Source organism: Halictus rubicundus, chromosome 10 (assembly GCF_050948215.1).
Source record: "Halictus rubicundus isolate RS-2024b chromosome 10, iyHalRubi1_principal, whole genome shotgun sequence".
In the NCBI taxonomy this organism is placed as follows: Eukaryota; Metazoa; Arthropoda; class Insecta; order Hymenoptera; family Halictidae; genus Halictus; species Halictus rubicundus.
The window spans coordinates 13686331-13709425 of record NC_135158.1 but is presented as its reverse complement, the minus strand read 5'-3'; the positions used below and the strand labels follow the sequence as shown (position 1 = coordinate 13709425).

At 35.6% G+C, this 23095-nt stretch overlaps 2 protein-coding genes across 6 annotated transcripts in view; one reads left to right on the top strand and one right to left on the bottom strand.

The window, feature by feature from the left end:
• LOC143357969 (trafficking protein particle complex subunit 13) overlaps positions 1 to 23095 on the bottom strand; it is a 79840-nt gene that overhangs the window by 8309 nt on the left and 48436 nt on the right. The gene's annotated exons all lie outside the window — the stretch shown is intronic.
• Positions 1 to 23095, top strand: part of Rhogef2 (Rho guanine nucleotide exchange factor 2) — a 47022-nt gene that overhangs the window by 513 nt on the left and 23414 nt on the right. For 2 of the 5 annotated variants that reach the window (XM_076794700.1, XM_076794698.1), the window contains exons 2-16: positions 4081 to 4316; positions 5354 to 5403; positions 5788 to 5845; positions 11678 to 11916; positions 12638 to 12856; positions 13506 to 13751; positions 14664 to 14945; positions 15020 to 15109; positions 15180 to 15293; positions 15384 to 15482; positions 15557 to 15649; positions 16044 to 16237; positions 16334 to 16623; positions 16761 to 16940; positions 17042 to 17098. In XM_076794700.1, coding sequence (XP_076650815.1) covers positions 4145 to 4316; positions 5354 to 5403; positions 5788 to 5845; positions 11678 to 11916; positions 12638 to 12856; positions 13506 to 13751; positions 14664 to 14945; positions 15020 to 15109; positions 15180 to 15293; positions 15384 to 15482; positions 15557 to 15649; positions 16044 to 16237; positions 16334 to 16623; positions 16761 to 16940; positions 17042 to 17098 — 2383 coding nt within the window. In that variant the 5' untranslated portion in view covers positions 4081 to 4144. Of the gene's footprint in view, positions 1 to 4080; positions 4317 to 5353; positions 5404 to 5787; positions 5846 to 10048; positions 10257 to 11677; positions 11917 to 12637; positions 12857 to 13505; positions 13752 to 14663; positions 14946 to 15019; positions 15110 to 15179; positions 15294 to 15383; positions 15483 to 15556; positions 15650 to 16043; positions 16238 to 16333; positions 16624 to 16760; positions 16941 to 17041; positions 17099 to 23095 lie in introns of those variants that run through there. The other 3 variants (XM_076794699.1, XM_076794701.1, XM_076794702.1) reach the window with 3 other exon arrangements.

Below are 23095 nucleotides of genomic sequence, written 5' to 3'. Positions count from 1 at the left end.
CACGAGAACCAACTGACCTATTAACCTGCTATATCGGTTAACACGATGTCATGTACGGTTTCTCAGTTCCTCTTTGACATATTCTTCAAAATTTTCCTCGCTGTCATACACTGTTTTACGTTTTCTTAGAATCAGCGGACAGTTTCCATTTGCATGTGTTGTAACGTGCAAAATGGGAATCGGTTTGTCGTCGGCAAGACAGAACGATCCATCGAAACTGTGTCTCGATTTCTAATATCGGTAATTCACCATCAAGCAATTTACCTTCGAACACAAATCAGTTTGTTCATGATATTGAACAAAAAATCCCCAATGCATGATAGAAATGAGTAAATTAAATATGACTGTCACCATTGGTAATGAAATTTATTCATAATATGTTATTAGATGAAAGCTACTCCATCTTAATTCAATTCGTCCTACAAACGTTGTTTATTCTCAAATTATTTCTTATACTAGATTACCATGTAAATAAACTTGCGATATGTGTTATTTTGTTAAACATGACTAATAACGACAAGCCTTTTGTTTATCTATTTTTGTTTTATAATGTAAAACGTATTATTTATAGTACTAGCAACCTAAATACTGTAGTTTGAATAAATTGATAATTCTTTTTATTAAAATAAGTTATTATATATATGTTATATATTTCTTTTCATTATTCAAAAATTCATTATACGTTAAAAATAAGTATAATTAATATAGGCATAGTAAGTGGTACCCCCACAGTGATTGGGTCCTTTACTCTAGTTTATTTGCATAGAGGAATGTCTTTTATCATACAATTAGATATGAAATTGGCAATCTTACGTGTGCCAAGAATAAATAAATGTCGAGATTTAACAAATGTTAAATGTTTACAATAACACAATCGATTATAGTTTATAAAACTGCGCATACATATAATTTACATTGAGTGTATTAATACCCTGCAGCGCATCGATGTTACGGTGTACTGTTCACACAGAATTAATTATCACTCAATTGTAAATAACATTTGGTCACTTCATGTTCATGTCAAAATGATTTTCTCGCAAACTATAATACAAAATATAAATTTTATAGAAGTTTGAGGAATTGAACTTTATTTACATTATTCTAAAAATATCATTATCTAATAAATAAATCAAAATATTTGGATTGAATAACGTGTAAATAAGATTGGAATTTAACAAAGTAATTAATAACTGTTACTGTAAGTTACAAAATATTAGAACTGAATTTTCTATTATTTCGCTCTTGTACAATATTTGAAAAAGATAATTGTTTTCTACGCATGTCTTCAAGATTGGTATCAGAGAACCATTTGTGAGCATGATAAATGCTTTGATGTCTGAACTTGTTTTCGACGAATTATGATATGGAGATGGCGAACTGTTAACTCTTACTAATCGTGTCACACAGATGGTCGAATGTGATTTTAGTTATCGGGATGTTTTTTTTCCATAGCAATGTATTGTCTTGTGCTCTTTTCAAAAATGCCTCGATTATATTTCTTTGCGTGTTATACAAATGAGATTTGAAAAAGTTTTCTAAACGACACTACTACATTTTTCCTAAATCATCTCCAAAAAGAATTTACTGCCATTGGAATAAAGAGGGCAGGGTTGGGCACATTTTATTTGAAATAACATGATAAATAATCATTTCAACTACTTTATTATTTTTATTTGATAGACAACATAGAAAAAGTATTTTTATTTTGTATTCAATTCGACTGAATTATTCTCAAATAATTTTTAATTTCAAATGCTAGTCTGAAATAAAGTAACAAATAATTTTACATAAAATGTTGAACCAAATGAATTCATTAACTACGTTACATGCGTGAAACACTGTACACATAGAAATCCGTATTTCAGACGCAGTCGATGATGCTGACCTGATAGAATTAGAGAGTATTTGAAATTTTATTTGACGAACCATTTGATTAAACGACAAATGAAATGAAACATTATTTCAAATGGATATTGTTCCGAAAGGCACCGGTGACCGATTGATATGAAATTTGGAGCATGCTATGAAGAATGTGGAAGGACCCCAAATATAAAATTTTAACTTCGGGAATTCACCCGTTTAAAAAATACAGATACTTTCGGGGAAGCCGCTCAATCACTGTGATCCTTTGCATCGGACGTGTCATCGTATTGTTTCACGAATTTGTTTGAATAGAAAGTCGTCTATTGTTTGGGGGAGGGGCTGCCGCACCTAACCCTAACCCTAACCCTAAATAGTAACGCACGCACCACGACACAACAACTGTCTAACATTTCCCTAAGCATCGCGTTTCCAACGGAACAAAACATAAACAGATCACACTACACAATCATTCATAATACGTACATGCACGCACATCCCTCAGGCATTCTTACATTCTTGCTGAATATAGTGTCCAAAGCATCGAAAACCTATTATGACGGATTTACAAATGAGTACCTGTATCTTCTAAACGCATAAATTGCCGAAGCTAAAATTATATATCAGAGATCATTCCCTATCCCTCATAATACCTGCCAAGTTTCATCCTGATCGGCCACCGGTGCCTTTCGAAAGTACAGCCTTTTGAATAAATTCCAAATAACGGAATAATCCGAAGAAAAATTATTTGTATGTTGGAATTTTTTTCATTAAGAAAAAAACAACAACAACGTTGTTCTTTTTTTCTTTTTTTTTTCATAGAAAAATAAATATAGTAACGTCAAAAGACTGTACTGTACAAAAATCACATTTTTTACGTGGTATTTAGTCTCAATACACTCGGTATTTCTAAAACAAGATAAAGAACTCAGGGAATAAGTTATGCGCGATGTGGGAGGTTTCTTCTCCGGCCCACGATATGCAAAATGTGCGTAAAATCATTCAGAAATAGTTTTAAAAAATGATTTTAACACGATGCCGAAAAAATCGTGTGGTTAAGAAGTGAAAAAGATGTCTGATTCGTGACAAAAATAAATAATTAACGTAGCTGTGCAGGGATTAAAACTGCATCGAACAAGTCTCTGGAGAAGAGAGAAGTTCCGCAGTCCGAATACTGCGCCAACCGGAATTGCTGAAAATACGTTCGAAACATTTGAATATACAGTAAGGAGCAAAACTGAGTCCACACAATTTGAAACAACATAACTTTTTTAAAATTAGATCAAATGACTTGAATGTTATTGAGAAGTTCGAAGGATTAGTTTATTAGACGAGGTGTAAAAAATTGTTGAAAAAAATTTGAATTGGTCGGAATCGCAAAAGAAATAGTAAAAGTTGGATTTTTCAGCTTTTTTATCTGAGCCTGTATTGAAATTTTCAAGAATGTGTTTGATTCGTTCGAATAAATGATATCCATGCTGAAAATTTCATCGATATTGGTTAATTCGTTTACGAGTTATAAACGATTAAAAGTGCGATTTTAATTCGAAAATCGTGAAAAACGGCAATTTTCCCACTTTTAAGCAATATTTTTAAAGTAATATATACCGAAAGAAATAAATTTTCTAAATAATTTCTCATCTATGTATCCTTACAATCTTAATATTTTTAAATTAAAATATTTTGCATCACTTCATAAAGATAACAAGAACGTGCTACCCAAAATTTCAGCAATATTTTTAAAGTAATATATACCGAAAGAAAGAAATTTTCTAAATAATTTCTCATCTATGTATCCTTACAATCTTAATATTTTTAAATAAAAATATTTTGCATCACTTCATAAAGATAACAAGAACGTGCTACCCAAAATTTCAGCAATATTTTAAAAATAATATATACCCAAAGAAATAAATTTTCTAAGTAATTTCTCATCTATGTATCCTTACAATCTTAATATTTTTAAATTAAAAATATTAAAACAAGTCATTTTGACTCGTAAACCTAACGTTAAAAAATTTGTTCCTTTATCCTTTTCCCTGACTATTCATGTTGTTTGGGTGTAGTTCTAATCACTGTGAATCAATTCGATTACTATATGAGGCGAGAAAGAAATTTGATTTAGTTTACCATTTTATTTAGTTTTTATTTAGTATGCCAGGCATACACAATACGAGTATGGCGTTTGCATAGTTGACGTCGATTTCATTTATTTTACAGGTGAAACAGTTGTACTGCAGCCGGCGCAGAGGTGAGGGGAGGCCAGGCGGAGATCGAAGAAGGGATGAATGGAACGGCGGCGTTGCGACGCAGCGTCGGTGGCGGCGTGGGCGCCGCCGGGGGTGGAACCGTCGAACCAGCACCCGTCGCCACCCTCGTCGTCTACAAGGACGAGGCCGGATACGGGATGAAAGTCTCTGGTGATAACCCCGTCTATGTTCAATCTGTGAAGGAAGGTACGTTGCTCCTGCAGTACAAATTTCAACGTCTCGTTTCAGAGTGAAACTTCCGGAATAGCGTAGCTTCACAGCCCGGTGAAAAATTCAGTTGTTCGAACGATTCCACCGTGTATGTATTCGGTCGGTTTACAGTGTGGATGGTCATAGCGAAAGCGAGCATAAAAAGAACATTTGCACACTTGGCACTTTTGTATCTCGTCATTATCTGACTGCGGATGTTTATGCGAGTTCCCTTTGGTATTGTGCAATTCACGGGAGAGCAAGTAATTAAACAATTGTTTATACTGCGTATGATTTTAAATATATATAGATGTCGATAACATGGCCACGAGAATTTTCCGTATTTTCTTCGTAAGTGTTATTTATTTAATTTCTATTTAGAGATATGTTTAGTTAGATCAAATATTCCTGATTAACCGTGGACATTCGTACACATAAAATCTGTTTCAACTTTAGGTTATTACGAAATTTTATTTAGCTTTAGCCCCCCGAAATCCATTTAGAAAAATGTAAATGTGCATATGTATCCGCAGTCCAGTTACGAGTAACAATAACGAAGTTTGCTTGAAATTATTATTCCATTTTTACGTTACTAAAATATTTTCGTGTCACGTTATTCGTTTCTTTCTTATCGCTTTTCACTATTCGATAGTCTCGGTCGTCAGTAATTAACGCGACAGAATTAATTGAAAATTGAATAAAAACATTATTACGTATTGTTCAAGTGTTTTAAATTTATCCAAAATTCGGAATCTCCAGGTTAAACTTGAGTAGCTAAACAATACGTCCTTTCCTCTCGCCGGCAGAAGAAATAATTAGGTGTTCACTCATTGGCAAATTACCAGTTAATGCTTCCTTAACTTTCAGGTGTTTTAACACCCGGAAGATTCGCGAAGAATTCGTAGAAAAAACAGTATAATGAAAGGACAAGAAATTATGGTTAGAATAAACAGTTTCTCTTGAAACATTTCAAGAGAGCTCATTCTAATAGGCGAATGTCTCGTAACAAGTTTAAAAATTCTGATGCATTGTAGGCGGTGCAGCCGCGAGAGCTGGCCTTCACGCGGGCGACAAAATAATCAAGGTGAGTTTTCCTACAACTATTATTATCGCAGAATCTGTAGACGTTAATAATCCAGCGATAATGTTTTGAAACTCGTATTACTGTAACGTAAGAATTATAACGAGTTCATAAATGTAAGTTACGAGTTTCATTGACTTCTAATTCGCAAACAGTATACACTATTTACTCGATATATGTACAAAACATGGGTCCAGCCAGGGACATATATCGGCCAGGAGATACTATTCTTTGATCCACGCCGAACGTAAAGAAGGACTGGGTTTACCCCGCGGCAGTGCGAATAGTTCTGGGACTTTTATTGGCTAGGCTTTTGGACATATATAGAGTAAACACTGTATTTTGCTGTGCGGCTATAGTAGTTTTAATTGTTCCCGGTATTTCCAGGTTAACGGCGTGAATGTAATGCAGTCCACGCATACGGATGTTGTACAGCTCATAAAGTGTAAGTTTACAATACTTTCTTTTTTTTTCTACGACCTCTTCCTTTTGATATTTTCATTGTTGATGATCCTAGGCGGGTATCAAATGAAGTCGTTATAATGAATAACATTTTTGCGTGAACACGCGCGTTTTTATATCTTTCCTTCGAATTCTTATTTTTATTGCTAACAGGTTTGAATATCTAGCTAAAGTAACTGTTACACGTTAAATTACCTATTATATGTATCTCAGAAATTTTTAAGATTTTTGACGGTTTTGTAACAATAAAGCATCAAGCCCAGGAAAAAGAACATTGCCGGCGGAGAGTTAAGAGTTGTTGCGAAAGCCACCCTTGAAAATAAATAATCTTTTCGATCCTTAATAATTGATTTAAAATTCTGAAAAATATTCCCAATAATTCGTTAGTAGCTAGTTTGTAGTTTTATTTTCGCTTTTATTTCATTTGGATATCTTAGATAATAAGTGACAATATAAAACGTAAAGTTTAAGAATTTTCGCCCCCATTTTGATCTTAAACGAAGGGGTCGAGATCTGAAATTTCACAGTATAGTGTTTTAGAAAATAAATATGATAATTGGCCCGAGGCCGATTATCCTGCTAGACCCTTCCTCCCAAGAAATAATATTGTGAATATTGTTGAATATTGTGTATAGTGTCTTTGTAGTTTCGATAATCATATGATAAAAAATATGAAACCGGTTAATTGACTGGTCGTGGTACGATTAGTGTTAATTTATAAAAGTGTTTTTACTAAAGGTGCGATGGTGTGTAAGGTATTTTCCGATTTAATAGGGTTTGTTAACATTGGCATTAATTTCTCATGAAGAATCCTTTCGAAGGCCAATTCTTCTTCGACTGCCAATATTAACTCAATTTAATTCGTATTTCTTACCGTGGCTCATTCGATTTGTTAGTTTTCATTTTGGGGTGGTTCGTTTAAATGGTGTATTTACAGATTACTCAAATACTTTCGATCGTCTTAATCGGTCTGTTCAGGTAAATACAACAAGGGGTAAACACTTGTTTCATTCGCGATCGGATTTTCCCGTCGATTGAGCATTTCCACGTAACTCGGATAGGAAGCCAACAAGTTCACATGGGGTGATACTTCGCTTTGCAAGTTATTCTTACGAGTCATTGATTTTTAATCACCTGGGGCGTAATCTAACGTAGCATGTTGTGTGGGACATTAACCCGTGATTTTATAAAAATAGGTGGAAAAGTGACGCTGCACCTACATGTGTACGGACAACTATTTGTAAAATGCTAATTATAAGGAGGGATTTGCTAATTCATCGTATACAAAGTAATTAGTATATTTCATGTGGTATGTATAACGTTAACTATTCTACAATCAATCAAAAAATTAATATTAGATTCCTAAAGTTATTCGTCCAAAAATGAAATCATGTTAGATTTTATAGAAAATTCAGTGCAAAGAAGAAAACAGTGCTTTTGTTTAATATCCAGTTTAACCACTGGTTACAGTAATAAAACAAGTTTTAATAATAGTAACATTTGTTTCAATTAACATTAATGATATTTGCCTCTTCGACGAATAAAATAAATGGTACTTATCAACGAAATTTGAGTGGCAGCCAACGCGTTAATGATTACAGGTAAGCCTTATGTAAAATATAGGACAAGAAGAGGGAAGCATTTAAAAAGATTGCGAACGACTATTTTATATTTTATGCGTTGGGCACTTCAACGTAAACGAAGTTTCCGTGGCGACGTTACCAGTGATGTAAGCATGCGAGTTTATAGCGGTGACCGTGCATAGAATCTGTCTTCCTCTTTCTAACAGATCAGGTGAGGCACAATGGGCGACTGACACTCGCCTTAAACGTTGCTATTCCACAAAATTGTGTAATTGGTTTAATTCTCGCGTAATTTGTGACTCCTGCGGCTTGTTCAACAGATCAGTTAGATTTCAGTTTTTTTTTTCATATTAATTGCGCCACGCTTACGGATAGTTTGGGATTATTAAACTCGTTTAAAAGGAGCCTTGCGCAATAAAAGTGCATCTTACATAATCGTACCAAAATAAATAATAGTAAGATGAAAATAAAATAAGAACTTTGTTAATTGTTAAATTTATCGATTCGGTATGTCTTATACGCAATCTGAACAATGTTTCCCAGTGAAAGTTTTATAAGGAGAACCTGATTAAATTTTTTTATCACGCATAATGTAACCATCAGGGAACAATTTAATTTTGAATTTGGGGACAGTGCTTATCACAGTGGTTTTAATCATGAATCACAACCACATAGTATTGTGAGCCCGTGCATTAAATGTACTTCTATGCGAGCCAGAATGTTCAATCAAATCACGGGTTGTTTTTAGGTGGTTTCACGTCTCTGCGAAATACTCTTACGCCTCTAAATCTAATAACTTTCTGAGGCACGGTAGCTGTCCTACTTAAGCATTTCTTAACGCGGTAGCTCTTGTACGCATCCAGATTTCGCCAGACTCATGAATATTTAAAATCAATACTGGAAGATTTCATGATTCTGAAACGTAGCACGCTCTCCTTAAGAAAATCTCAAGACATTTCTAAAATTATTTTAGTTTTGCTGATTCTAATAAATTTAGCGCGTTACGAATACGTAGGAATTGAAGCTAGATTATATCGCGAATGCTATAACAGGGATTAATCGTCTTAGAACCGTGGGCTTCTTAAAATAAATATAGTTTTACGAGGAAAGGTTGCTGCAGAATACGAGTAGGTTCACAGCTGACCACTATGTCGGTTTACAGCTGACTCAATCGTTCATTCCGGGCTTTCCGCAAACCCGAGTCTTCAATCTTTTTATCTTAGGATCCAAGTTAACGCGAGAATTTCTGGCGTAGCAAGGCGGACGGTTGAATATTTTTCCGCTACAGGAAAGTGACTATATTTGAATATTGATTTCGAGTAATATTCTCTAGCAGTGTTACATAGTTATAACGCCCGCAACTGTGCTCCATTCTATGAACGTACAATTAATTTTATGCATATTATTGTGTGAAGTTATAACACATATTCAAGAAATGAATGATTCTTCTTTGTTGCAGTCTTCGAAAAATATTTCATACAAAGAATCATTTAATACGATATTATAATGACGAAGACCGATTCCGAAACAATAGCAAACGCGTCAATTGCCTAAAGATAAACATTGATGCCTCAAGAATTTAAATTCCGTGTTTTTATTTCATAATCACTTTTGAATAAAGACATTTCTGACGCCCACTTATACGAAAGAGGGTTCAGGTAATTGAAAGATAGAATACGGAGAAGTTTAATAATTTGTTTGTAATTAAATTTACGACTCGTATGAAGTTACACAAATTTTTGTATTTTATAAAAACAGGAAACATTTAGAATAAATATTAAAGCGAAAAAACTACGAGACTACTCTTCTTTGCGTAAATCGATAGTTTCATGTTACATAAATTTACGTCGCGTTTAACAGTTATTTATACCGGAACTATAAACCCATATTTCTCAGAACCGCTTCCCTCAAATTAGCGTACAACGTATCTAAAAAAAAAAAAAATACTTGACCATCTCATTTCTGTCGTTGCAAACATTTACAAAATTTTTTTCAGGTATGAAATTCTTCAATTTCATTTGTTTAATATCATAATACAATTATATAATTTCCGTCAAAATCGATACTTCTTTCTACAAGTAGAAGTTATTCTGTTTATTGGTACCCCCAAAGTAATTGGGTCCCTTACCCCATTTATTTCGTTAGAATATTGCAAGAGACATGAGAAAATACATTCTTTGTTCCCTATCAGCGTGTTAAGTCTACAGTTGAACCGAGAACTGAAACATCAGGGTTGATCATGTACAAGCGTGCATAAGTGTGCAAAAAGTTTTCACACTGTTTTGAACACGTTCGGAAACCCGTGTGAAGCGAGGAAATTGTTTATCAATTCGCTGCGTTTAGGCATCGGTGACAAGTATCGGTGACAAATCCCTTTTCGATGGCGAGTGGTGGGAGCGGCAGGTGGACGATAATATTTAGAGATACGGAATTGCCAAAGTGTTGCAGCGGAGTCGCGCGGACCTGGTCGTATATCGCAGATTAGTCGTACGCGCGTGTAAACATAAGAATCTCGTCATTCATATTAATACACACACCTGGGGCCAAGTTTCTCGGTACGAGTGTTGCCCGCTCTTCGGATCGCATCGGCTCGCTCTCGGGGATCGTTTTACGCAGTTTCGTGGACGACACCGCGCGCGTTCAGTGCGCGTACACGAACCCGGCGAGTGTTCGTTCCGATCGACGACACGAAATCACTCGAAAATCGATCCATTTCGAACGTGTCTATTTTCATTTCTGTCTATATGAAGACGCGAACCACGTACGACCTGAAGCAGGCTTGGAAGAAAGCTCGCGCAAAGCCATACTCCGGTATTCTCACTCACCTCGATCCGATCATTCCATAAGCGCGTTCGCATATCTTTTCTGTGCTTCTCATTCCGACACTTACGCGAACGTTAATGTTCGCGCGGCGGTCGTTGGGTCGTTTCTAGGATTCAGACGAGTAGAATAAGGGACCCGATTACTGTGGGGGTGCCAATTACTGTGCCTATATTAATCATATCTACAGTCGGTGTACGTTCCAAAATTGGGCCAAACTGCTTAAATTTTTTTGGAGACGTTAGAAGAATCGATTGACTAAGTAATGCATAATTTTTTTATAATTGCTACGGGTCGTAATTGCGAAGATAAATCTAGAGCTGAAAGTTTCATTGAAATCGGTTGATAAATATACTATAGGCATTGTAAGGTTCTTTCAATTTTTGCCATTTTCAATTATATTTCATAGCAACATTGATCGATTTATATGAAACCTTGTGCGTGTATATAACTTACTTGAAACTGCAAAAGGCACCTTTTGAATTTTCATTATAGACGCAGATAAAAAACTTAATAACTTTTCTAAAATTGGGCCAAACTGCTTGAATTTTTTGGAGACGTTAGAAGAATCGATTGACTAAGTAATGCATAATTTTTTTTTTAATTGCTACGGGTCGTAATTGCGAAGATAAATCTAGAGCTGAAAGTTTCATTGAAATCGGTTGATAAATATACTATAGGCATTGTAAGGTTCTTTCAATTTTTGCTATTTTCAATTATATTTCATAGCAACATTGATCGATTCAGATGAAACCTTGTGGATGTATATAACTTACTTGAAACTGCAAAAAGCACCTTTTGAATTTTCATTACAGACGCGGATAGAAAACTTGAAAATCGTGACCTCTACTTTTCTCCTCGCAATTAAGAAAGAAATTACTTATGCATTACTTAGTAAATTAATCCAAACTTGTTTGGTGTAATTTTAAAAAAGTTTTCCGGTTTTTAAAGGGCGTCCTAATACTTTTCCCACCGACTGTATAAGTTGTTGTAACAACAATAATAACGACAACAACGAGAACAGTAGAAGTTGGTAATGTAGATAGTGGAAAGAATGATGTTCTTAACACTAGAACGACCGAGCAATAAATGCGACTGACGTATATTGCATTCAGCCTTCATACAACTTTTATTGTAATATGTGCTTCAATGAAAAGGTTCATTAAAAAATGTCCGATGAAAAGATTTTTACAATTTCAGTGATTGTAAAAGAAAAAATTAGGAACCAGTCATTTTGACTGGTCCGGTCGTTCTAGTGTTAAGGTCAAAAAGAGTCCGTTCGGAACGGAGAGCAGACGGGACGATTATTCGCGAGTAGCTCTCAAAAGAAAGACGGTGGGTCAAACGCGGGGGAAGGACCGGCAGAGGTATGCGAAAGGTGACTAATCATCGTCCTTGAACTCTTGTTGCAGCTTCGACGCAGGTGGTACTGACGGTGCAGCAGAAGCCAGTGGCGACGAGCAGCGCGGCGACGACGGCCACAGGGCTACAGGTCGGTCTGGCGGGCGGACAACATCAACGGCCGGTCAGTCTGTCAGCCGGTACCACGATGGTGTCACCCTCGCAGCCAGCGACTTCTTTGCACAGAGCGTCCACTGCTCCAGCCGGCGCGCAATGCAACGCACGCATCACAGGCCCTCAACCGGTCGACGTAAGTTACAATTACTTTGAAAAATTGGAACCGCTTCTATTTCTATTCTATTCTATTCTAGCCCTATCGCTTCTGGTCCTATTGCAGAACTGTATTTGTTTCTTTAATAACTTACCTCTAAAATTATTCTTTTTGCTACTTCATTAAGAATATTTTGATTAAACGTCTTTTACTAATCCACATACGATCCTTGCGGTGCAAAATTCACCCATTTACCTTTTTTTATTCACTGTAAAACGATTGATCTCTTTCTGTCCGTGTTGTGAGGTGTATTTCTTTTAGATATGATGTTACAAAGGAAACATAATTTGTGGAATTAAAGTGTAAAGCACATATAGGCGAGATCCTTTGATCTTTTATGCAACTATTTCTAAGGAGCGTACGAGGGTTAATAAAACAACTTCTATTACAATTATATTACAATACAGGATTGTATTGCAATGATATTATCATGATGTCTTTCCATTTTCATCCACGATTGAACATTGTTTGCTTTTCAACAAACTTTATTGTCGTCTGGTCTATATGAAATTGAATTTTTAAATATTTTTCTTACGTCATGGGGACTTACTGTAAATGATTCTTTCCTTGCTGATTTACTTTATATTTCTGTTTATTTACAGTTTTCTCTTTTTATAAAAATAATGCTTATATTCTTCACATTTTTTCCCTTTTATAGAATTCGATGATTGTTAACGATTTATTTTGTTACATATTTTAGCACGAAAAAAAGCGGCAGCTGGAAACACAGCGCGTTCATACATTCCAGCTTATGTTGGAGAACGAACAAAGTTATGTTGACAAGCTTCGAAATGAACTTGCGAAGGCTGCAAGCAATGGTGGTAATGTCAACGTAGGACTACAAGCTGAATTGGCAGGTGCCGAAAGGAGAGTACGCACATTACAGGAACAGTTAGCTGCGATTACCACTCATGAACAGGTATGACTTTTTTGTTTTTATAGAGTGCTTTATCCATTTTTCAAATAAATTTTTAGATTTCTATTCATTCCACTAATGTAGTGCACAAATTTTATACTAGTAAATTAGACAATCATGTACATATATAAATATATATATACATATACATATATATATATATACATATACATATTTATATATATATATACATAAATATTATAGTATGACACATTATCTTGTTCATAAAATACGAGGTCGTTTTAATGCTTATTCCATTAACATTTATTCTTGCCTTGCTTTTATATCAATGTTCGACGATTCAAACGATGCTGTGCAATGTATCAAATATTTGCTCGGCATGATGTTATTAGAGTGTTCATTTTTTAAATAGAAAGCATAATGATCGGAGTATTATTATAATATTTGATTATTGATTTTGTAGTATTTAATTTTTGTATCACTATATTAATAGCTAATATTGTTTGATGGTTAATAACAATAAATGATAGATCGTACATTGCTTCTGTACATGTCCTTATTTAAGCTGCATAAGTGTAATTTTTATATATGGTGTGCTTGCATTATAATTGAAATTTTCAAGTTCAGTCATGTAGGGATGTATTTAAGCTTTTGCTAACTTTATCTAACCAGCTTTTGTTGTGTCTTACAGCTTTGCTCGTTGGTAACAAACACCTCGTGTTCCCCGGGCTATTATCCACCCTTGAGTAGTAGCAGTGGTGATGTACCACCACCTCTACCGTCTCGTAAATCCTTGTCCATGCAAAGCCTGTCTCCGCCACCATTGCCCCCTAGACCTCCTCCCACAAATACACACAACGTAGCCCAGTTGGAGCTGGAACGTCATCTGTTGACTCATTTAACGCCCTCAACCACCAGTCATGGCATCCCTAACTCTGTAAGTAGTCTAATCACTAAGTCATTCAATAAGTACTGTATACAAATGCATGGTAAAGACAAAGTGTCAAACGATAATGTATACATGTACTACAATTAACTCGTACTTATCCATTGAACAGTTACATAGTTTTATATATTTACATTTTCTAAATTATTCTATTACATGTTATTCTTTTAAGCACAATCCTGTCATTTGATATTTAAGCATTTATTGAAGAACTGAAGGTCAATATCTTTATACTCTTTTATAATAACTATTACATTCAAATAGGTTCATGTACAGCAGGGCTTGAAAACTGTTATACATGTTCTGTTCTTAAAATCGTTATAAAGAATTTCTATTTCAAATAACTGTTATGAAAAACCGAAATTTCCAGCAAACATCTGTTTCGATTACAGAACCGCTATAATAACCAGAACAAGAACCGTAATCGAAACAGATATTAGCTGGAAATTTTGGTTCTATGTAACAGTTATTCGAAAAGGTTCTGCATAATTGTTCATAATTGATATTTTCGTAACCGTTTCAAGCCCTTTTGTACGTACGTATCAGATTGTTTATTCAAAGAAAACTACGTTTATTGTTCATTGATGTTTTACTGCTTGAATAATATATAACATTATTGAGTAATGTCTTTTCGAGTATGGTTGTATAATGCATTGATGTATAGTTTTTGTTACTTGTTAAACATGTATGGTTTCTTTATGCACACTTTTACTACTCTATGGAATCTTCCATTTTAATTATTTGCATTCTCTAGGCACGGTTTATGAAATCTATTTAGTGGTTATGTACATATTGTGTATTTTACTACTGTCTTGCATAATGAATTGTATTCTATTATTTCCATTCTATGCTTATGCCTTACCTATGTCGGTACAATAGTCATTATATTGAACTTTATTGTAGTTTTCACAGGGGGCAAATTTGGGTTCCTCAAACTCACTCAATAAACACCAACGAACAAAGTCCAGTCCCGAACAACTAGGAACTACCACAATTTCTCCATCAGAAGCCAGTAGACGTTTAATAGCATCAGAGTCGATGAATGATCTTTCTCCTCCAAGGCACGTGAGGCATAGTGACATTGACATAGATGAAATACCTCATATCACACCTCCAGGAACTCCACCACCTCCATATCCAGTCGCTAGTCCAGGGAATGATACCTCCAATTCTACCATAAACGATGTAAGTCTTTTTTAGGAATTTAATATGGAACATTATATGTATTACGGTTAATTTAATCATTTTTTAATGTGCAGACGACTTTAAATGAAAGCATTCCTGGATTGCCAACGTTACAACAACCGATCATGTCAATGGAAGATGACGATATGAGTGACCAAGAAGTTGTAAGTATTGTGCAAATTATTTTGTTTTGATTACTTTTCTGGTTTGATTTGATATCAATCATTATTTCAGGGACAGTTGGAAGATCATGGCCCATTCAAATCTTTGACACGATTATGGGGACATTACGCGCACCTTGCTGTATTTATTAATTATGTTTTATCAAATAGTGATCCCTCCAGTTTGGTGAGTAGTCCGTTATTCAGGTACACAGGTAATATATTTGGAAATATTAATATTAGACTGCATTATCGAAAACAATTTGTTTTATTACAGTTGTTCTATTTAGTAACAGACCTGTACAAAGAAGGCAATGCAAAGGAAATGAGGAAATGGGCATATGAAATTCATTCTAGTTTTTTAGTACCTGGTGCAGTAAGTATTTATAAATAAACTTTCGAAAGATATAAGATTTAGAACCTTATTTGATTCAGAACTTTTTTATTTAGCCTCTTCGTCTACACAATGTAGACGAAAATGTAGCACATGAAATAGATGATGTTCTTTTAAAAGAATCTGATAAAGAAGAGATACTACGAAAGGTATGTGTTTCATTATGTGCTTACGAGGGAATATACCCAGCTCAGACATACCTATTTTGATGTAATTTATGTGAGAGGTAGTTCTCGAAAAAAATATTTCACTTGTATTCATTTTTATCGTTGTGCTGAAGAAAATGGAAAGGCTTTTATGGCTCACCTATATTTGATCAGATTCACGGTCGTAAGATATTCAATAAGGACTTAATCGAGGAAGAACTGTATAGTATCCCTAAATTGTTTGATCAGAAGTTTTTAAAAAGAATACGTGTCAAATATTTTTCCGAGAACTACCTCTCACATAAATTTTATGAAAACCAATGTGTCTGATTTCGGTTTGTTCCCTTGTTAGTAATAGCTACTTATTATGATTATTAAAAATATCTTTTTCTTACAGATCTTCTGGAAATCACGAACCCGTGCAAAGGAAGAGTTAAACGAACAACTTGCAGATTTTCAACAAAAAAGAACTGCAGGTTTGGGTACATTATTTGGTCCAAGCGATGCACAATTAGATGAAAGTGCATTAGACAAGGCACGAGAGACAAAAATCATTGAAACATACCTGTTACCTAAGATGGAGCCTTATCTGTAAGATTGTTGATTTAAATCTATTTAATACAAAACACTTATTACGTCGTATTAGAGTTTGATGTTACATTGTCGTTTATTTACGGAATGTTTCAGAGAAGATATAGAAAAAGAAAACGTAGATTTGCGACAATTTACAACAGCAGCTGGCCTGGCAACGATATTAACAAAAATTTTCCAAGTGCGAACTGTCGCTCTAGATCGAGTACCTACTTTTGTTGCAAAAGATAAGTCAAATATAAAGGCGCGTTTGCTTACTGGGAAAACAAGGAAAATGACAATCAGGGGGCATCATTTTATAGCTCATCAGTACTTTACTATTACCTACTGTAATCATTGTCAACTTATCATTGGCGGAATCGGACCTCAAGGATATTTATGTAGTGGTACGTAATGTTCACGTATAATATTAAATTGATTACAAAAGAATGTAGCTCTTATTGCGATTGAAATCTTTTATTTAAAATAAAGAGAACAAAATTTGAAAAATGAATACAAAATAAATAAATGTTTTCTGTTACAGATTGTTCTTTGAGTGTACATCGACAGTGTGTTCGTGTAGTAGAGGAAAATTGTCCAGGGCCACTGGTTCGAAAGGAAAGAGGCAACGATCGTATAAGCAAATTGATGGAACGTATCAGGCCCGAGAGGAAACCTCCTTCATCGCATCACCACCACCATTCTCAAAATCATATGTTGCATGGTAAATATACGAATATTACTTGTATCCTTTGTTGATAGGAGTACAATTAATGTTAAATTGTTTTCCATTGTATTTTAATACAAAATATTTTATCATTGCAGTGGATAAACTTAAAAAGAGTGAAGAAGATGCTGGTGCACTGACGGATGGAGAAAATGGTGAGCAAGTTGTTTATTTCAATTATTTAATCAAAGAAAACTAACAATAATATCTAAATTAAATATTTTGCGCCATGAAAATCGTTTTCCGTATAAGGTGCTTGTACACTTTCAGACTGTTAGTGAATTATTAGTATACAGGATGATAAAAAGAGGGTTTCGAATTTTTAGAGTACTAGCAGAAGAGTTAATATTTTCAGCGTTATAAAGAATTTTTCATATGCAAATACCAGTAGTGCCTGTGACTAATCGTTAATAAGCTGAAAATAAAGCTGTTCCAGCAAAATTGTCATTCTTGATTTTCGTCTTACATTGACTGGTAAAATGATGCCTTAAAATATTTGATGTACGTAATCGAACACCCTGTATTGTAATTGAATATAAGTTTATCATTATCGCCTTCAAGGTTTGAGTACACATCATAAAGATTAACGTAGATAAAGACCAATACTAAGAAAAAGATTGACCGTCAGCAAATGTTGACTTTATAAATATATTGACACAAAAATTGACAAATATATGTATACAAGGTGTCAGATAGAGAAGCAATCTAGAATAAATTGAAAATTTAATAGCTGTAAATGATACGGATACTTCAAGTACAAAGTTCTGGTTTATTTTATAACATGATAACGAGTTCAAGTGACTTGTTGAGACATAATCATTTAAATACAGGGGTATTATTATCAATCTACAGTGATTGTATAGTTATATATTAAATTGTTGTGTAGCACTCGCATACACCCATTGAGCGACGCAAATATAACCGACACGTCATTTTTTCCCTTTTATTCGCATTATTCGCTATCGTGAAGCGTACTGGCTTTATTTCGTACGAGTCTTGAAGAACACAAGTCATGTCGGTCATTACTGAAGTCTCGGGACCATCCCTATTTCATTAGAAATCAGTGGTGAAATTGATTGTCTTTGTGAAAATACATCTTCAAGTGCATATCCTTGGTGGCAGAAATTTTGCAGTTTTCATATAGAGTTTTTAATAGTGATACTACTTGTGACAGTGTTAAATGGTTGCTTGCGACATATATTTCCTTGGTTTCTTCCTAGGCTAATGTATCTGTTTGATAAAGTTTTCTTTTATATTATATTTACATTATAAATTACTAATAGAATATTTTTTCCAATACTATGCATATAGTATTGATGATATTAACTATATTGAGTTTATTTTGATGATTGAAGTGAACAGACACTTGACGTTTCTAAAATATACTTTTTAGGGGGCAAAAAAAAAATAAGAACATTTAGATATGGAATCGATTGTACGAGCATGATGTCAAAGTAGTGAGTGTGGGTGGTTCCTATCGAGCGGTACTGTTATAGTAATCACAGCCTGATAAGGAAGTTTCGCGAAACGTTTTGCGTTAGTTGTCTGCCATTCTTTTCTATAGAATATAAGGGAGGGAAAGAGGAAGGAAGGAGGAGGAAACCACGAAAACCGGACTACAATCTCGGTGACGCTGATTTGCGTTTATATACAGGGCGTGAAAATAATTTAAATGTTTTGGACATTTACAAACGAGCATATTGCGAAAAAATATTAATATTTCGATTTTGATATTGTTTGCGGATACACGTTACGTTACTTATATTTCGCTATTTTACTTTAAAGATTAGGATAGAGTAAATGTTGATCCAACGTACGCGGAGTGTATGTAACTGACGTTACAGTTGTAAAAATATTTATTGATCAATCAAATTTTTGAGAAGGTTCTTCTCGTGGTATAAATTTCTATCTTTTAAAGAAATCGTTCAATCTCCCAAATAAATGGAAATCCGATCACAAGTCTGGCAAATAGATAGCATGGGGAAGAACTTAATATTTTAATTTGTAATTTTTGCATTTTATATTGATATGGCTGTATTTTTGTTGGCGTTTTACAGTATCTTGTAGCACTGTCATCGTTGCAATGCAATGCTACCGACGATTATTTTCTCCGTACATTAAACAAAGGAACTTTTATTCTGTGCGCGATCATGAATTTTATAGGCATTAATCCAAAACACGCTTAATTTGCAAGAATGCAAATACTGCGAGGGTCGTCGGGCTATTCTGTTAAGTTTCTTATACGAATCGCTATGCGAAAATGATGAAGTTATCTGACGTGTTTGGTGTCTTGCAAATATGCGAATGTCAACAACCGAAGATTACTGAATCGTGAGATTATTGCTCGACATAACACAATACATGGAAATACGAAAGCACCCGCGGCGATTAGTAAGCGAACTTTATTTACGCGGCGAATTAACCGTGAAAATAGTCTGCTCGAGGAGATGTGCAGCTTCTGTTTGCGGAACGGACGGGAGGGTGCGTTAAGTAATCGATAAACAGGCGAAAATTGAAGTTCGCCGGGGTTGGAAGAAAGGTAGAAGCCAAGGGGAGGTTCCCACCCTCTAAGACAGACTTGAACACCGCATCAATACCTTGGACGCGAAGATCGTCCCGGATCTGTCCCCTAAGGGGTTAATCTGGAGGGTCTCGAAGATCGGGATCACGCACACCCTGTAGATCACCGTGCACGGTCTTAGGGACACACGCACAGACACGCGAGCGTGGTTGTGAAACGAGCGGGGGAGCGGTCTGGTGGGGTCTAACCGGAAACGAACGGCAGTCTCCGTGGAAAAGAAGCGTGAGCAGCTTCGAGGGAAATTAGTGTCAGCTCGGTTGTTGCCGCGAGAAGTAGAGAAAACCGCCCCGCGATTATTTCCTCGACAGTGGCAAAGAGAACTGAACGTTGTGCACATGGTCGAGGTGCAACAGTTGCGCGACCCCTTGGAGGGGGAACCGGACTGCAACCCTTACCCGACGACCACCAACCCCTCGCCCCTGATCGCCGGCTTTGCTAGCTTCAGGCTCTCGTCGGAGAGATGCAGGAACAGATTGAATCGGAAGCTGAAGGGTAACGGTAAAGATTCTGCGAACAACCAAACAGTCCACTTCGAACCAATTATCTCCGATAGGCGTTTGCAACTTTCGAACAGCTCGTTTATTCTCCGCTTTCGGGCAATTAGAGCGTGCTGTGATCATCCCGTTCCTCGGATGTACATTTCTTATTTTACGTAAGATAAAAGCAAACTCGTTCTACACCTTGGTGGTCGGAAGAATTTCTTAGTGAATCTGTTGGACGGATCAGTGGACTTGACATTTGTACCGGTGATTATGAAAGTGATCCAGTCAAATATTTTGATCTCCATTTTCATAGCTTCGGTATTGACACTAGATTTACGGGGCCCGTCAAAATGACGGATTCTAATATTTTTAGATTGCGAGTATTGAGATTGTAAAAATGCATCGATGAGCAATTATTATTTAAGAAATGGCTACAAACTTTGATCGATATGTTATTTTTATAACGTAATGTAAAATAGTCATTTTTAGTGGTCCGTGAACCTAGTGTTAATAAATTCTACGTAACTGCTACACGTTTAGACGCGTTTCAACGATTTTAATAACATTACGTGAAACATTCCGTTTATCAATAGAACAATATTTTTCTATCGTTACGTTCAAGAATGTGATCAAGATCTTTAACAAATTATACGGTTTTCTTACGTGTTGATCGAAGGTAAAAGTTTGTAGAGAATTACAGTAATTTTAGATTTGTATACGTTTAGAAATTAAAAACGTTCGTTCTAATGGCGAGATAATAGTTCCAAGTGGATTAGAATTGGTCGAGCCGTAAAACGTTGGAAAAATATATCGGATCAAATTAGGTTCGCCGGTGGTGCTAGAGAAAGTTAGCAAAGACAAAATCACGAAGAAAACGAAGCTGAAAACAATCAAGCAGAGGACCGTGATACCTCACACGAGCAGCAAAGGTTCGATCGCCGGAAAAGTGTGGGAGACGTTTTCCGCGGTGAGGAAAACCCGCGAGCCAATTGACATCATAGAGACAGCTTTAATCGTCGGTTTGGATCATTTGAATGTGTCATCGTGTTGTGAGAATTTGAAGGACAGTGCGCTCTATGACGAGACCGACTCGTTTAACAAATCAGATGACACCGGCGCGAAGGACGTCGTTACCGATCAAAAATCTTCAGGTTTGTCCAAAAACTACTCTCACTGTCCGCGATCAAATTCGAGGTGTCTATTCCGTTTGAAAAAAACGCGTGCAGCAAAAGTTGCATGAATCAAAGGGGGGCATACGACAAATACTGTTTTTCTACATTATTTACGCGTAAAGCTCTAAAGTTCTGAAAACAGTACTAAAAATCGAATGCATTAAATGCTAGTCAAAACATAGTGAATATTTCTGAAAATATCCAACGAGTATTTTATTATAAATATGTTCAAACGTATTAGTGGTGCGTGTTATATTCTAGGAAGCGAACGTATCACTTTTTACATGCTGAAAATAAATTAGAATTTCGGTAAATCGTTCTTTGGAATTTCCATTTCATCGTGTTTGCCGTATTAACGTGTACTGTTAAACGTCCACGCAAGTATTTTACTGCCTTGTATTTAATTAATGTTTACCTTTGAAGTCGGTAACCTGCGGTATCCTCAAAACTATTCGCTGCTATTTTCCAACACAGTACGCCATTTTGTGGTAAGAAGATGCGAAGAAGCTATTTTGAACTTAAACTGTAGTAGATTACTTCTAGGAACGCGCAATATAAATACCGAATATCTACATTTTTATTGTTACTGTACTGAAAATATAATGGCGCGTAAAGAAATGATTTGCTATCGGTTAGGTCAGGATTCGTCAAATGTTAGCGACACCGAATAATCACGGACCGTCTAAGATTCCAGTTTTTCGTTTTCGAATTGCAGTGTATCTCTTCCTCGAAATTTTCTCGTTTACTCGAGAAAATATCGAATATCTATCAATAGCAACTCCCACTAATATTCGGACGCTTATATAAATCGCACAACAACTTTGTTAATATCGGACCACACGACTTTTGAGAAGTTAGAACAATTGGTTTGCTACATGAAGTGGACAACATTTTTTTACAAAAATTGCAATTGGTCGAAATTGCAGAGAAAATACTAAAAGAGTTGCAACTTTTTTATGTGGTCTTATATTGAAAATTTAGGAAGCACGATTTGTAGATCCGTATGAATTACACGTATTCTGAAAATTTCATGAAAATCGGTCAACGTTGCAACGCACTACAAATGTTTCAAAATAATAGAATAATGGATTCATAAATCGAATTGCGAAATTCCCTGGGGGTCACGGTATCTATCGAATATCTTTCTTTTCTATTGTGTAAATGTTGTCCGTGTATTGAGGTTTTGACCAACACATTCGAATGCGTATCGCTTCCGGCAAAAGAATGCGTTTCCGGCACCAAGAAAAAGTCTAGACTCCGCAAAAGTTTCGAACGAGATCTGCTTTAAGTTTTAACAAGCCGCTCGATGGAGATTACTCGTGTGGCGCGTTACCAGACGCGAGCATAAATTCTCGTGCATCTATAAAAGCCGAACAAGGTGCGCGGCATGTCTTCATAAAGTTTATAGGCGAGGCCCTCTGCACCATCGACGTTCCTCCAATACGTCTCGTGCATCCGGACCGTTGCAACCGTACAAATACACGCGAAAGACGAAATTAGATCAGTATTCCGTGGAAATTGCACGCAGCTACATATGTAGACGAATTAAACTCCTAATTGACGTGAGTCCGTTGTGTATGCTCGTGCGAATTCGCGTATTCCTCTCCCAATTCGCAAAAACCGCGTACTTAAAAATATAACGGAACATAGTCGGGCGAAACAATTCTGCGCGGTTCCGTATATCTACAGGCAAATATTTCTTAGTTCAAAATTTGAACTAAAGCGATTGTTTTTTCGTTTACGTTTAGGAGAATTTCTATAAATTCGCCAATCTTTGCAAAGTATTAATATAAAATATCGATCAAGCTTTATTACTCGTCGAATAATATTCTTAATTCACTGGATGACGTTTTAACAAATACGATCCAAACGTTATAGCAATTTAATCAATGCTCAGGATCTGAAACAGAATTAATA